At 40.9% G+C, this 16,882-nt stretch overlaps 1 protein-coding gene across 3 annotated transcripts; it reads right to left on the bottom strand.

The window, feature by feature from the left end:
• Positions 1–2,328: 2,328 nt before the first annotated feature.
• On the bottom strand, positions 2,329–14,786 carry mov10l1 (Mov10 like RNA helicase 1). Of its 3 annotated transcripts, none has more exons than XM_088417376.1 (27): positions 14,665–14,786; positions 14,384–14,506; positions 14,135–14,322; positions 12,531–12,690; positions 12,315–12,427; positions 12,050–12,237; positions 11,169–11,309; positions 10,508–10,768; positions 10,161–10,361; positions 9,303–9,417; positions 9,054–9,231; positions 8,901–8,971; positions 8,498–8,589; positions 8,372–8,427; positions 8,032–8,126; positions 7,471–7,543; positions 7,202–7,386; positions 6,473–6,619; positions 6,286–6,407; positions 6,112–6,211; positions 5,744–5,890; positions 4,900–5,073; positions 4,687–4,836; positions 3,665–3,772; positions 3,450–3,590; positions 3,261–3,352; positions 2,329–2,462 (listed from the first exon to the last, which is right to left on the bottom strand). In XM_088417376.1, the coding sequence occupies exons 2-27, from the start codon at positions 14,469–14,471 to the stop codon at positions 2,435–2,437; spliced, it is 3,414 nt and encodes a 1,137-aa protein (XP_088273502.1). In that variant the 5' UTR covers positions 14,472–14,506; positions 14,665–14,786; the 3' UTR covers positions 2,329–2,434. The 3 variants fall into 3 exon arrangements, with proteins under 3 accessions (XP_088273502.1, XP_088273503.1, XP_088273504.1); XM_088417377.1 differs by having other exon boundaries at positions 14,384–14,503; positions 14,665–14,772; XM_088417378.1 differs by lacking the exon at positions 2,329–2,462 and having other exon boundaries at positions 3,257–3,352.
• Positions 14,787–16,882: the final 2,096 nt, after the last annotated feature.

Genomic DNA, 16,882 nt, shown 5'->3' with positions numbered 1-16,882 from the left:
ATCACATTAACTGGATTTATTGCGCAGCCCTACTATAACAAAATACAAAATGAAGTGCTACTTCACTGTAGCCCATTTTGCGGCTCCGCCTCTGAGAAATCTCGAGCCTAACGACAAGCCAAGCGATCATCCGGCAGACAGCCGATACGTCTTCTTTAATTAGCAAAGCGGCGTCTCCTTTCGCCTTTGATCCGCCCAACTCGGATGTTTGCTGCCTTGTTTTGCCGCTGCCCGAGCTACTCGCTGGCTTTAACGGTCCGACGCTAATAGTAAACCAGCCCGTGTTTTGATAAAGCGCGTGGACATCCTATTGTAATGGATGAGCAGTATTGATGTAGTAATTCACCGATGGAATGACAATAGAGCATATTGGCTTTGGTTTGATGTCGTCTGCCCTCAGATGTAGATTTGCATCTCCGGCCGAAACGCCTTGGGGCCTTTTCGGGACTTTCCCCGTCTTGAGAAGACTCTATCCCCGGCGCCCGCCGTTTATTCGGACTTGACTTTTCTTCTTGTTAAACGCCTGCCTGCAGCCGCCGTTTTACTCGGCGGACGGTTCCAGCTCGGCCCGCCAGATTGGACTAACTGGGCAATTAGTCACAGACAAATTTGGGAGAACAATGACTCCAAATGTTAAACGCGCTGCCCCTGCCGGCAGCACGGCAGGGTGTGTGTTGTCGGGCCTAATGGCCGCCCGGTAGACACCCTGTCTGTTTTGGTAATGGACTGCTTGGCCCAGCTGGCTTTTCAGCTACATTTGTCGGACGCACCGGGCTCAAACAGAAAAAAAAAAAAAAAAAAAGCTAAGTTGTAGACATCTACGGACTCAGTGATGAGAAAAAAAAAAATCTTAAATCAAGTTTTTGTTAGTACATGATGTTACTTAAAATATATTATGCTAATATTTTAAAATGCATTAAAAAAAGTCCAAGACTTTCTGTTGGAATTGTGTCATTAAGGTTCATGTAATACGCTACTAACAAATGTGTGGAAATAGTTACCAAAACAAGTGCCACATGTATATTTAAAGCTCTATGATAGGGTTTGCAAACTTATCAGAATTTTAGAAATAGACAATTTTCTGGGAAATTGCGAATAATGACTGAATGGGGACTTGGTTATTACTTTATTGTTGTGTTTTACTTTATTTCTGAAATCCTCTGAACCTTAATATGAATCCTCTTTATTTACATGCAATTAATGTGTTTTTCTTGATAACCTGGGTTTCCTTTAAAGAATGCAAATTCTACCGGGCTACACTAAAAACAGTTGGATGAAAAATAATCTAATTGCGGGTTAAAAAAAACAAAAAGACCGGCACATTTGCACAAGAGATCCTCAAAAATTGGCTTGTTCGGGATAAATAAAGCGAATAATAAATCCATTTCAAAATGAGCTAAATCGTGAAATTGAAGTTTTGCACAATAGTTTACAGTAGTGATCAGCAACTTCATTCAAGCAAGTTCTGCACAAGCTATTTTTTCCACAAGCTCTGAATAAGTTTAAATTAAAACAGATTTTAAATGAGTATGCGATACTATTTGAACATTTTGCACAAAACGGAAAAAAAATAAGTCAAACCTTTCTATAAATGTTTTTGGGGATTTATTATTTTGATAAAAAGCGTTATTGACCAGGCTGACTGAAAATAAAATTTCTGGCCCATATTGCTCATCTTTAATGTGAATTAGAATAAATATTACAGGTTCTAATGCACATTGATCACAATCATCCGTGCCAGCTGGTCAACTTCAAAACCATGTTCCAGTTTTAACACCAATCCCTCCAAGCTTTTGATCATACGATCCAGTTAGATTTTTTTCCCCTCAAATTTTGGCCGACGAAGCCACATCAAAGACGACGGGAAGTTCGGAAGAAAGGAGCGAGGGTGGCGGAAGGGGTGTCTAACAGGGGTGGAGTGGGCCCTCACATAAAAGCTGTCTCCTCCCAACATATAAGAGACTCATTAACTTAACAGATTGACCCCCTTTCCATCCTGCTGGGCTCCAGCAGGACTGACAGTAGCAGAGCAGACTGTCACTCACACTCAATTGTCACATCCAGTCTCCGGGGCCTCGCAGGCAGACGCCGCCACGCCGAGACGCGCAGACGACAAAAACGCACCTATAAGCTAAGGAGACGTATTAGTATTTCCCGTAGCTGCCCTATATATGGTCCCACGTCCAGAAATGACGTCCCCTGGCTCCGTGACGCCAATTCAAACGGGCGTGTAATGGACAATTCTTCTGCACGGTCAAGTGCGCCGTCCCAATAAACACAGTGCGGCGCGTGTCATACACAAGACGTCATACCTTTATTTGTAGGCGTTGAGCGTCCGTCTCACAGAAAAGAAAAAAAACAGTAGTTGAATTGACGTCGCTTCGGCAAACGGGGAAGAGGATCTTAACATGGGAGCCCACTGCGGGAAGGTCTGTTACGCAGTGCTGAGATTAGATGAACCGCTGTAAACAAAGATCACGTTTTAGACATCATTTTTGGTCATACAAGTAAGACAACTAAAGGAGTTCAAGGGCCACACTGACAAAAGTGCTGGAGTAAAACTCATTCAATCCCAAAGACATTTTTTAGTACTACATTATAGTAAAATTTATTTCAAATAAGGTGGGAAAGGATTTGGGGGGAAAAAAAATGCAAATTAAAGTGCAATATTAACTCATTCAATCCCAAAGACATTTGTGGTACGAGGGTTTGCCATCGTCATCAGGCCTCTCGCATGTCATGTTTATCGGGCGGGGACGCTGCCGAGAGCGCACAATAACAAAGAATGCTTAGAAATTAATCTATGAGGGAAAATAACACTTGGGTGTTTTTAGGGTGTGAAATTAACTTTGCAACATGGTTAAAATTACCCAAAGGTTGAACTCCCAGCTCATCTAAAAGGTAATAATAGCACACAATTATTTAATTAATATTCAATTAATTTTTTACTGCTGAAAATGGACAAATAAATTTTGTATCCCTTTGAGACCAGATGAAGGAGCTTGCACACTTCCCTTACACTCACTACAACATAAAACTAATTTGTTCTCAACCCTCAAATCATAAAGCCAACTGTATTTTTCCAGTCGTCCTCTCATAAACCACCGTACATTAATTTTCTCATATCTACTGGCCTTTATTTCAGTGATCTTATTACCCCTCATACGTTCAAGGCTGAACTGTTTACTATAAATAATGACATGTATCCGTGTTATGATAATAGCAATGATGTGGAATCTATTAGACTGGAACACGCTTACATCTGAGAGTCTCTAATGGAGGGAGGGGGGTCGCAGCCCAGATACGCCCCATTTGTGAAACAATAGTGAAGCAGTGCCCTGAAGCATGTATCCTGGGGGGCAGAAAAAAAAAACAACACAAAACACACACGTTTACATAATCTAGAATAGATCTAATTGCAAAAGTAAGTATTTTGTAAGAGCACCGACCCTAATGAGAATGTGGGGGTTTCCAATGACGAGCAACAAGGCTTTGGCGCGCGTGATGGCCACGTTGAAGCGCTTGGGGTTGGCCAGAAAGCCCAGCGTGCTCTGCAAATCATCGCTCGCTGACGATTCGTTCGAGCGCACCTAATGGACACGTGGCCCGAGACTTAAAATTGACCCGATGCTCTATGAACTCTTTCACCTCAACCATGGCCTACCGTCGACATGATGATGACCAGGAACTCCTGTCCTTGGAACTCCTCCACCGAGCCCACTTTGATGTCGGACAGGCCCACTTTCCCCAAAAGGACGCGGATCTTCTCGCTCTGGAGAACAGAAGGGGGGGTAATATCAATTGATTATACACTGTATGGGTTTAGTCCAAAATTTTCTATGAAAATGCATGGGAGTGCTTCATAAATCAGATGCGATGTGAGACATGTTATTCCATCACAAACAGATTGGATATATGCAGTCACTGAGAAATTAAATTGTATAAATATACAGATTGGTGACGTATACCTGCGGTTATCATATGGTGGTCGGATTTTAACAAGGTTTCTGTAGGTATAAGCAAATAATTGTTTTTTAATACTCTGATTTGTCTTCTCAAATTCAGAGCAAATTAATTGGAACATAGAGCAATTAATTGATAAACTGGGTTTAATAGTGACTCCTTTGCAAAATGTTGTATGTCTCTATTCACATTTTTTATACCTAACTCGTACAATAAAATGTTCCACAGAGGGCACATCAATGAAAAACGGTTGAGAAGCAATGATGACAAACTGTAAAAAACATAAATCGGAACTTCCACAAGATTTTCACCAACTCAAAGTACTCCCTCAAGCAGTGCGCAAACAACGGGGTTTGCATTTTTTTTTTTTACATTTAGGGTGCAGTTTTAAAAGGATTTTTGTGAGCAATACATTTCAATTTAATTTTTACCAGACTATCGGGCAGTGTTAACTGGTGTTAACTGGCAACCAGTGGAGCAGTTTGGAGTTTGCCATTGTTTAAATGCTGAAATTGTATTACAGCCATATCAGATGTGCCACTTGAAAATAGTTTAAAAAAAGTCAAATGAAATATACATGAGACATAAGGTCGGAATCGGGCATTTGCACTCACGGCGTGAATAAAGCCTCAACAAAATACACAATACAGTTCTACAGTCAAACATAAAATCTGAAAAAAAAAAAAAGAAAAAACGGCGGTTCATGACAGACTGCAGTGTTACTTGTTTCCTGTAGGGGGCAATGATTCCTATGTCGGAGACGTCAATAGGGTTGTAGTTTTTTTTGGTGATCTGGCAGCAGTACAGCATGACCTGCAACGCCTCTGCTGGGTTGAACCACGACGGGTTGTTGCCTTCCCTCATTTCTTTGCCCTGGAAGGAGAGCATCCTTAATACCCTGGGGGTAAATACATCAAATACATGACGTACACTCACCCTAATGCCATGAAAGAGGAGAGGAAAGCCCTTTTTGGGAAGAGTTTTCCACTGGCAGAGGGAGTCCACGACAGCTTGAGGGGCTCTGGCGCAAAGTTCTCCATAGTAGAAGAGCTTCGAGGGCAACGTGAGCAAGGCCTCATGAGATCGGTAGTTGTAGATCAGCTTTGTCACCTGAAGGTTTCAACTACATCATTCCGGTATACTTTGGCAGCAATATGGTACCGATCAAAAGTTTGGAAATTCCTTCCCACTCAAATATATTAATAGGTCAAGAAATTCAAGGTATTAACAAGAAAGTGCAAAGCTGTGTACAGAAAGTCATTCTGCATTATGAAGCATCATCCGAAGAATAAAAGTGACTGAAAAAATGCTGAATCTATATTATTAAAAAAAAAAAATCCCTTTTCTTTTACATTTTTTCTTACTCCTATTAAAAATTAAATTGTGTTAGCTTGATATCCTGTTTTCTCTAAAGAACGGTACAGAGTTTAAAATTCTATGAGGGTACACCCATAACTGTTTTAAGAGTTTGTGTTAAGTAATCAACAATTGTAACGTGTCATAAAGATTGCTACCAGTCAAGTCTGTTTTCATTCGTTCTAATACTTAAGCAATAAATTTTAGCATTTAAAAAAAAATTGTGGTATTGAAAAATGACATGCCAAAAAGTGGAACAATTTAACGAGAGACAATTCCTGTACAAAAAAGAAAATATGGTAAAGCAATATAAGATTTTTTTTAAATAATGAAAAAAAAAAAACAACTATTGACTGGCACTGCAAATGTACATACAGTATTTTCCCCTCACAAAACAATGCAAGTTAGTGGTGAATGCACCCACCAGCTTTGGGTTGTATCCCCACTCCTGTTTAGCATAAAGCGGATTAGCCATGAGCCTCTCCAGCAGGGACAAGCCCAGGCCAAAGGCGGAGGCCGTCTTTGACTTCACAATGGGTCCCAGCTGGCAAGGATCTCCGGCCAACACTATCTGAGCACGCACACAAAAAAGTGAAGTCAATTGCGAGGAAATGGGTAAAAAAAAAAAAATCTTCTGGTAGGTGAAGTTGTCTAAAACAAAGTATTGAAATGTTTGCGACGTCTAAGCAAGATGATGAATCCAAGACCAACCAAAACGTTGGACTCAATTCTTTCATTTAAATTAGCTGGAGGGGACCTTCAGTTTGGAGAACCCGAGATCCAGGTACAGACCTGTCCGTCTCTTTCCGAAATGAAGCTGATGGGGATCAAGGATTCTGGTTCTGTTGCCTGGCCTGCCTCATCCAGGAACACGTGAGTAAAATGTCCCACCCTGAGGATGACAAACGCGCTCAAAGGTTATTGACGTAAAACCGTCAATCGCGCAAGATGCTTCCTTAGACTTACTGAAGTCCTAGATTGTAGAAGAGGCCAGCACTGGAGCAGGTGCTAACCACGATACGGTGGAAAGAGGCGTTACTGAGATCCTCGCCGGCCTTCGAGTACATCCTCAGCACATCGGGGATGCACTGCGCGAGTCATAAAGATAACAAAACCGCATTCATCTCGAGGGGATGTCAGCCTCCTTTGATACCTTCTCCTGCCTGTAAGAAGCGTTGACACGGGCCATGCTGGCGCCGTGAATGAGACCGCTGTGGTGCAGGCGGACGCAGATGAGGTCGGCCGCGCTGTTGGAGGGCGTGCACACCAGGACGCGGCTGCCGGGCAGGAAGTGGTACACCTGAAACAGGAAGAATTTGTTGGAGGTTTTCGTTTACAAATGCAACAATAATCAATTGAATCTGTAACAGTTTCTAGTAAATATTCTCTCTCATCTTTGCGTTGAATAAAAACATAATAATAATATGATAATAAAATAAAATAAAAACATTTGCTCTTTTGAATTGCTTGTTACGGAGCAAACCAAAAACTGAATCTTAGCTATGTTATTACAATGCGTTTTTAGAAACAAAATGTCCAGTTTTTAATCAAACATTTAGCGTCGATTCATCAACAAAAAACAAAAAAGTGTGAGTTGCTCCCCCACTCTGGGGGAAAAAAAAAAATGTCAACCTACTTTTGAAAAACGTAGAAATGCCTTCATTGTTGGATATCAGAAGCAGAGAGCTGTGCACATCTGTTTATGCTTTCTCATTAGTGATATGACAATAAAGCATGATTTTTTTTTGCGCTCGTCTAGATGGCACTCTTAAAGATGCAAAGGAATTTAGTACATTTCCAATGCATTATCCCAATTTAGAGGAAGGCAAAAAAATATTACAAGTGGTTCATGATGCTTCACCTTCTCATCAATGATTCTTACCTGTAGTATGACCTCTATGAGGGTGATGGTCTTGCCAGTGCCAGGAGGTCCAAATAGCACATAAGGGGTGGGGCGACACTCTCCAGCCAGGATTCTTTTCACTGCCTCCCTCTGAGCAGGGTTGAGGTCAAGGTTGAAAAAGCGGCCCGGGCAGGGGCTTGACTTCAGTGTGGTGGTGGTGCCATCTAGACAAAACACAATTTAAAATACGCACTTTTTGGGGGCATTGCGCAAACACTTCCAGTGGAAAGATCTTCATGCTTGTGTACCTTTCGTTTGTGTGGATTTTGACTCCATATCAACCGAATTGTTTGGTATCTGGCCGTTTTCTTTTACTGGCACCTGCCGATAACATGATTATACTTTGAAATCACGCACTTGCACATTTAAATGTTAATGTAAGATCCTTGCTTATGATGGTGCGATCCAAGCGGGTTTAAAGTTCAGACTTGTGCTATTAAAGAAGGCGAAATTAATGTCCACCATTGTTATTGTTAGTTGCTATGGTCGTGTCATCTTTTGTCATTTTAATGTCGTTTTTATATTGACATTTGGGTCCTGTATCTGTCAAGCTGTCTTCCTAGCTCCCTTCAGGGTCAAAATTTTCTATGGATTTGTAGACTAACACATTTTCACCTCCACGTCCCTTGTGACTGATTGTTCTATATTCATGACAGTGTTTTTCATTCATATTTTTACTGTAATTATGACTTGACGTCTGTGTTATTGCAGGCATACAATGTCTTATGAGAATTTTGCTCACAATGCCAGAGGAACAGAGCCCTTAAAATCCAAGGTAAATATGTGTGTTTTTTTTTTTTTTTTTTTACCTCATTTCCATCCTGTGTTTTGTTTTGGTTGTCGTCATCTAACCACTTCGCTGTCCACAGAGGGGTCTGAGCGGTAACTCTTGAGGGGAAGAAAACTACACAGCACTATATATTTCAAAAAAATGTTCCTTGTCACACCAACAACATAAATCAAGAGGTCACAAACATGGTGCCCACTTGAACCAAGTAGCCCCAAAAGGCTATGCTGCCTGCTTTGGAAAAACAAAACAAAAAAACTGATGGCACTTGTGATTTCTTTGCTATACTGTAGGAAATGCTCATTTAAAAATAATACTTGCAGATTTACATTGCGCAAAGATAAAAATGCACTTGGACTTACTGTCTGCAAAGGATTTGATCTGGTCAACTGCGTGATGGCAACGCCTCATGGTCACTCTGGTGAATTGGAGTTAAAAAAAAAAAAAAGTAAAGGTCAGCAAGTAAGAGCGATGCAACATTTTCTTACCTGTTGTAGGTGAACTCCACATCAAGGGGCTCGCCAAGATAGTTGCGATGAAACTCAGAGTTGACTTTTAGACTCACATCCTCGTCGTTGATCTAACAAAAAGATTTGGAGTGTGTTTTTTCTTTTTAAAGAACATTTACAGTGGTTCCTTGAAGAGTTGGTTCTGTAACAAAGGCTTCTCAACAATTACCTTAATTTTCCGAGTACAAGTAGTTTTTTTCCTCCCTTTCATTGCATAACTCAAAACAGACAATTTCTTTCCACATATGTGTTTAAATAACATTAATTTGAATGTGGAATAAGTAATGTGTCATTGACAAGGCTTAAACCCTTAATCCCTTACAGTAGATGGATATGGTGATATGAAAAACTTAAAGTCAAAGTACCGCTTAATGGATTTTACCTCAGCGACACAGCTCACATATTCCATCATGATACCGTTGCTCTGTGGACTCTTCAACACAATTCTGTCACCTGTAGTGCGTGAAATGGCTCAAGAAGCTGCTTTTGGACACCAACGTGATTTTTTGCAGGAATTCAAAGAGTTAAGACTGGCCTATGCCGAGATTGGGTCTGCCCTCAGCCAAGCCAAGGACCTCCAGGTGAAGGTAAGCGGCTCCTTTTCTGAGGAGCGTGCCTTGGATGGTGAACTCTCCCAGCTCTTTCTCAGAGTGAAGCTCCTCCATCCACAACAGCGTGGAGAAACGGGCCTGTGCATTGCGGGCTGACAGCACCTGGCGAAAATGTACGTATGGAGTAAAAACTCACTTTCTGTAGGTGTCCACAACCTAACTGGAGTTTTTACCTCTCCCAAGCAGGGCTCGACGACCAGGACGTCTCTCTGCCCGGCCGCGCATTCTCTCAAAGCCTGCGGCACGGCATACGAAGGTAGGAAGCATGGAACGCGCCGGTTCGGAAGCCTGCAGGAGGGAAAGATGATCATTTTCAAAAGTCGGTTTCCAACGGACTATTTTTTTTGCACAAGCTACAAATATTAAGTTTACTGTATATTAATAATGATTTAAAATAAACATGATATCCTTCAGGTAAAAAAAAAAAAAGGTTCAAAATGCAAGTGATTCTTCTGACCTAAGTATCGACAGCAGTCTTTGGCAAAGTTTTTGTCGAGGTAGATATTCTAGATGATTTTATAATTATACTGCTGTATGAATGGAGACATAGCTAACAAGTCATTGTATCTTCTGCTATTTAGTGCAGTGGTTCTCAAAAGAAGGTCTGCGTACCTCTGGAGTTACGTGAAGGCACTTCAGTGGGACGTGAGATCTTAACTGGTCTTTTTTTTTTAACAGGTATCAGCGAATCTAATCATATGAAAGCGATTTTTTCCAATTAAGAGCAAATTAATTAAAAATGAAGCGACTTTACACTAAACTGTGCGAAAGAGACTTTTGCGAAACATTCATTTTTTTTATGTTTAATACATATTGTCAGTGACAATGTGCTTAGGGCTGAAAAATATTTTACAGTAGGGCACAGTCAGTGACCATGTACACAGTGTTCCTTTGTTTTTTTTACGGTTAATGGGGAACAACCCCCCCCAAACGAAATAATACTACAGTAGTACAAATAAATAATAGTAATAGTAATTGAATAAACACACTAAAAAAGGGAGCTCCAATTATTTGTTTGATGACTTGGATACCTGGGTACGGTGTCCTTAGGAGCAGCGATGGTGATCACATGAGAAGGGGCCGCCGGGAGCGGCTTTGCTTTGGGGGGAGTGTAGGGCACGTTGGGCATGAGTAGAGACTCCTCCTTGCTGCACACCGTCACTTCCAGGCGCCTCCCAATGTCGAATGAGGAGAAGTGAAACAGCAGCAGCTCGGCACAGCTTCCCAGGCTCCTAAACAGATCCCCCCGCGACACATCAGAAAAGTATGTGGAACTGCTTTTAAATGCGACGCGGCAGCATGCCCAGACTGAGGAGTGAAGTGAAGCCAACATCGGTTGTCTGATGTGTCCAATTTCAATAGTTTACACATAACTTACTTTGCTTGGCACCCCACTACAACAGACAGCCTCCCTCCCGGAGGAATATCTGCCTCTCTTTCTTCTCTCCTCACACCAAGAAGGGACTTTGTCTCCTTGCCATCCGCCTCTTGGGAGCAACTTCCTTGTTCGTTGGTGGGAACGGAACCAGAGTCGGCGCTAGGTGGTTCCGTCATGCATGTATTTAGAAAGAACTGTTCTTCAGAATCCCAGCCGGCAAAGTCGCAGCACTTGAGCCGGTGTGTCTCCGAGCCGTTGTTCCTATTTAGGAAGCAAGAGAGGATTGAAGTCCACTGAACCCGGGGAAAAAAAAAAAAATCATCAAAACTTTGCTAAGGACTAGTAAACTCCCTTCTCGGAGACACTTGATAGCATTTTTTTAGACTGATACCGTCATGAGTATTCAGCGTTTAAGTACTCACTGATACCACTTACTTTTGACAACATCCCAAAAAATAATGCAAGATCATTTTAAAAAAGGATCTACCTATTCCAACATAGCATTTTCCTTAAAATTTCATCCAATCAATGGCTATTTTCTATTTGCGCTTATTATCTTAAGACTGCTCCAAGAGAGTTAGGGTTAACCCTTTTCTCAAGTGCAATATTAAACCTTTGGACAGTTTCCGTTCACATCAGTTTCTTTTTGTTGTTCACTTACTGTATCCATAAGACCAGTGTCATGTGCTCTCCCAGTAACAATTCTCCAAACTGCCCATAACGAGTTATATCCAGTCCGCTTTTGTTTTCCATTAAGCTCTCCAATGCAGCTGTGGTCATGTGTGTTGGGCTTAGCGTCAAACTGCAACAACAACAACATAATTTTGCATTTAATCACGTCAAATGTGATGCAAATCTTAAATCACAATTGCAATGAGTTTAGAGAGTTCTACAAAGACAGAAGAAACAAGTAGAACAAAAACCCTTAAATGTGAATACAGGCTATTCCAGGATGCTGTAAATTCTTCTAGAATGTACAAAAAAATGATTTGAAACATATCAAAATAAACTACATAAAAAATCTTCAACTAACTGCAAATAAAAATTGTATCTACAAAAAATAACAGTCATCAAACAGTCCTATTAATGCCTTTTATTATACTTATAAAGTTAAACTCACCATATGTACTGTAAAGAAAAAGAATCAGTCACTGAAGTATTTAGCAGTTTGTTTATTTACGAACAGCTTGAAGCGAACACTGAAAAATCACAGTGATCCTCAAATTTGGAGACATGAAGGCACTTTGGGGGGGGGGGGAGGGGGGTCTAACTTATCAAATCTTACCTAATTCTTGTTAATGCTCTAACAGGAACAGTTTATTTTTTTCTTTTCAAATTAAGAGCAAATTCTTTGGAACATGAATCAACTTGTGTACTTCACTGCTTGTCCGAAAAAAAAGCTGACAATGGGCATATTAAAAAAAAAAAAAAGAAGAAGAAGAAAGGTTAGGAACCACTGATTTGCAATTAGCTACCAAATAGTGATTGAGTGAGCCAATCTGATTTACCCGCAGACAGGAGGGAGCAGCCGCCGGTTCTTACCTCTGAGTGCACGGTGCTATGCACAGGGCCCTCCAGCGGTAGATGGACTGGTTGCTCTCAATCATCACCAAGTTGACCACGTGGCCCGGCGAGGGCTTGTAGTAGGCGGGCAGCATCAGAGAATCCAGGCAGAAAAATACGCTCTCATCAACCACCCCCTTGTTATTATATATACTGGTCACAACAACCTGCCCACATTGAAATGAACAGTTACGTAAATACTCACAAGGACCAATAAATGCAACGCCATCAAGGAGGCGGCTACCTGATTAAGACGGGAATAGCGCAACGGGGCAACCGATTGTGCCTGAGTAGTCCACTGGTTGGGATTGACAAAATATTTGGCTTCAACCCAATCGCCCGCCATGGGCTCATAACCTGAAAGCACGAGTCTTTATTTCAAATAAGACTTTTAAAATACATTTTATAAAAGCCTACTACAAAGGGCATCGTGATACGGCAGCAGTTTCCGCGCCGGTACCTTCGCACAGACTCGAACGTGGAAAGGAAGTGGTCTGGTTGATGTAGCCGCATTCGCCGTCAAACGACGTGACGGTGCCGATGAGAGGGCGCAGACGAGTGCAATCGTCCTCCAAAGATGTTCCTCCTCCAGACTCCCACGCATCAGCACTTTTCACAACCTATGGAGCATAATTTTAAAGAGTCAAAGCAGAGTTTTTGGCTCAACAGTTTTCTTTCTACAGCAGCAACTTAACCTGCGTGGCGACAGCATTGTCATAACCATAGAAAGGATTTGGATGCAAACTTGACATAAAATATAACACAATTCAAATCAAAACCAGTAGGGGACTGACCACCTTGAAAGGTTTTAAGTTAATACAATCTAACTACTGTTCAAACTGCCATTAAATAATCCGATACAGGTCAGTCTTTTAGTTTTGTTTTGGTTCCGGAGCTGAGGAGGAGAGATTTTGCACCGAGTCGGCCAAGTAAATAGCAACGTTTCATTTATTAGCTCCAAATGCTGAGGTGGCCAAAATGTGTGTTTGGGAGCACACAGCCGGACAATTAGTCAGTAAATAATTCGCCCACGGGTGGAACTATTGTTCTGATTACTGGGTTTCTACAGGGACGAATTTGATAGACGGAACGTGTGTTAGTAAGATCAGTATATTGACGTCGCTTTGCATTTTAATGTCAGTAAAACACCGATGTTTGGCCCTGTTATTTATGCTGTTGGGAGTAATCTCAATCAGCTGCGAGCCTCGTGAGGTCGAGCGGCTAAGATGGATGCATGTTGCATGGCCACTTGAGCTGCAAGATGGCGCGGCATCGACACAGTAAGAGCAAATGAGCCGTTTTCCTTGGTTAGTAAGATCGGTACCATAAAACTTATACCTCCGATGTCCATCCATCCATTTTCTAGCGCTGCTTTCCCTCACAAAGGTTGCAAGGGTGCTGGTGCCTATCCCAGCTGGCTGGGGGACATTCTAAACTGGTTGCCAGCCAATCGGAGGTCACATCGAGACAACCTACCATTCACACACCCAATCACACCTAAGGACAATTTAGTATATCCAATACACCTGCTGCATGTTTTTGGAATGAGCCCGTAGAAAATCCACGCGGGCTCGGGGAAAACATGAAAACTCCACACAGGAAGGCTGGAACAAGGTTGATTTAAACTCAGGTTCCTTTAACGTTAACCTAACTGTGAGGTAGACTCGCTATTCACTCTGCCACCGAGTTGCCCGAAATCGCCACAGTGCCATGCGTAATTTATAAACATGTATACACAGTGGAAAGTACTTGATTATCTACTTACGACCCCTTTAAGTTACCGTTTATTGGATGCACCCATGCTTTTGACTTTCATTTTTGGGGAAAAAAAAAAAGTGTGTCTTATATTTGGGGAATTACAGTATTATACGTCTGACTTAACTCAGCCTTTAATGACATTTCAGATGCACTTTTTTACTTTTAAAACTAAAGGTGGTGAATTAGTTCATTTACCAGGGTAATCTTTACACAAGTAACGGTATAGACTGAGAACCTTCGACACATCTGCGTATGTTTAAAAAAGTGAAAAACACGTTTAATAATGTAAACACGAGTGATGCTCACCCTGAGGGCTCTCCATCCTCCTTGTGCGCCGTCTCCCACAGCGATGCAGCTGACCACGTCCCCTACTTTGAGGGGTACCCCACCTAGCACCACGTCATTCGTGAAGCACACAGAATCGTCGACGAGGCCGTGGTCCAGGCCCAGCTGGGTCACCACGGCCTCGGAGAGCTGGCGAATGGTCTCCGAATCTGCACGGGAAATCAATTGAAAGTGAGTATGAATTTCAAGGCCTAATGAAGACAAGGTTACCTGGTGCGCTTCCGTTTGACTCCATTGGTATCGTTCTCCACAACGGGGAGATCATTTTGGATAGCATGTGACTCACGGTTGAAAGCATGTTAGTTTAAATTCACAAAAGTTGTCGAAAACCTGCTGGGGAAGAAAGTGATAATCAAAACATGCTCGTTTCTTTTCTTGGCTCAGCTGTATGCTAACGTCATTAATTTTGCACCTGTTTTCCGAACACGACGTAAACGATTTGGTTTGATTGAAACGATAACTTCGAAACGCCTGGATAATTAATTACCTACCTAAATAGCTTTTATTGTGTTGGGATTTAAACGGCTTTCTGTGGATTTTACAACAGGGAGTCGATGGAAATTGGGCCGAAACCAAACTTGAATAAAATCTTCTGATTCGAGGAAGAAGGTGCGTAGTTTTAAAGTGAGGGGAGGGGCTGTGGGCCCAAATCCGCCAATCACGTCTGTGCTAGCTTAATGATTCCGTTGCTATCAAATTTAATTTAATTCCGATATACATTACACAAGATATACTAAATAAGTGTGAAATCCCCTTGGTTTTAATAGCTTATTATCAGGACACTTCAACTTGTCTAAATGGGGCTAATTCGAACTACCATGCTAAAACCGTGTAGCTGTTAATAAACTAATCCGGTGGTGTCGAACATAAACCCCGCGGGCCGGATCCGACCCCCAAAGCGGATTAATCCGTCCGCAAAATGGACCGGAACCAAATTCATTAGTCCGCTGTCTATAATCAAAAGACATTCGACTTTGGTTGGTGTTGTATTACAATCAGTCTTGTATTTCTTTTTGAAATTTCCTTCCACTGCGTATTTGTATTTTATTTATTCATTTAAGAATTGTATTTATAATGTTAATCATTCCTTCATTTATTTTTCATTCATTTTATGTAATACAAACAAAATATATATTTTATGAACAAATGAAAATGAACTAATTCATTTTTTTCTTTCACTTAATGCAAGTTAAAGAGAAAAACTATTCAGTATTGCGATACACAGGGGAGTAAGGAAGATATTTTTTGATATTGGCAACAGTATATTTACAGTTGACCACCACTACTTTAAATGGCCTCTGGGTGGCAGCAATGATCTAAAAATATGCTGTCTTCCATTTCCTTCTGTAGTTACAGGTAACTCCTAACTTTTTACTGTTTTAACATTTTGTCCTCAGTAAACCAAACGTACACGACGGCCGAATTCCAGATATGATTCCCTAGCTCAGAACTGTGGCATATGTGTTAACCCTGTCGTAGAAAATACGCCTGTTTAAAAAAAATGACCACAGACGGTTAATGAAGGATGTTGAATTGTATTTAAAATAAACACATTAAGGTTAACTTTATTTGCCAGGGTAATAATTTTCATCTTTGTTTGAAATACTGTTTTTTTCTCTTTAAAACATTAACATAAACATAAATCCCAATTTATGACATTACAGACATTCTATTTAACTATTATTGTATAACCACAAGGGGTCAGTGTTGACCCTGTAAAGAAGGAGACATCGGCTCTAATAGTGCTATGTATTGTTGCTTGAAAACATTAGTGCAATACGCCCCAACATTGGGCAATGTTGTTTAAAAAAAATCTTAAATGGCATATATATTAACAATAACTGAAAACAGAAAACATTTTAATAGAATAGAAAAATGCTATTACATTATTCTAGATCTATGAGCACACATTAAACATTATTTTTCAACAAGTACATACCCGACATATCAGTACAGCATTTTAATTTCCATATTATGGTCTGGCTAGCTGGATCCTACTTCGGACGTGCTTGTTTCATGTTCCGCCGCTTGAATGTAGTTTGTTGGCAGTAAAAACACATGACAACGTCATCCACGATATTGTTATCAGTCGTTCTCTTTTAAAGGGTGAAATGTTTCCAAACGGATGATTTTTCCCTTTTATAGCAAAGAATTCTAGACTTGACTTTGTCTTGGCCAGCCATTTTGCTACTATATCATTAGCGAAACACGCCAGATCCGCGACGTCACGAAAACTAGAAGAAATGAATAGTAATCATTTATTCATCAAATACTTTTTATTCTGAAATATGACAAAATACAACCAAAACAGTGCATTTCCAAATTGATACATAATATACTGAAACGTCTTATTGCAATATGCATATTGTGTCACTTCATATTGCAATACATATCGATATTATCGCCCAGCCCTTCTAACCATTCATCATCCGTCCATGAATGAATTTAAATATAGAGCTCAAACAGCCAAATGTTGCTCTAATTTCCTTGACAACAAAAGCAGGATGCCTTTCATATCCACTGAGGATGTGGTTTTACCAATCATTAATCTTTCTGTCACTTTATCTGTAAACAGGATTACACAAACAGTAAAAAGCTGATTGACTTGCACCCCCCCCCCCAAAAAAAAAAAAAAAAAAAAAACCATCAGTGATGGCTTGGTCTCAGGAGGAAGCCATTAAAAGTTACCCTCCCAAACATTTCTAGTAA

Source organism: Hippichthys cyanospilos, chromosome 6 (assembly GCF_059441005.1).
Source record: "Hippichthys cyanospilos isolate Australia breed blue-spotted pipefish chromosome 6, RoL_Hcya_1.0, whole genome shotgun sequence".
NCBI classification, from domain to species: domain Eukaryota; kingdom Metazoa; phylum Chordata; class Actinopteri; order Syngnathiformes; family Syngnathidae; genus Hippichthys; species Hippichthys cyanospilos.
The sequence above is the reverse complement of the archived record's forward strand: the minus strand, read 5'-3'. Positions and strand labels throughout refer to the sequence as shown.

What these genes read in the sequence shown, in the direction of transcription:
- mov10l1 (XM_088417376.1), bottom strand. Translation starts at nt 14,471, where the DNA reads ATGCTTTCAACCGTGAGTCACATGCTATCCAAAATGATCTCCCCGTTG. An exon ending in TCGAGCCCTGCTTGGGAGAG is followed by an intron (nt 9,232 to 9,302) that starts GTAAAAACTCCA and finishes CATTTTCGCCAG; the next exon opens with GTGCTGTCAGCCCGCAATGC. An exon ending in TTCTACAATCTAGGACTTCA is followed by an intron (nt 6,212 to 6,285) that starts GTAAGTCTAAGG and finishes TGTCATCCTCAG; the next exon opens with GGTGGGACATTTTACTCACG.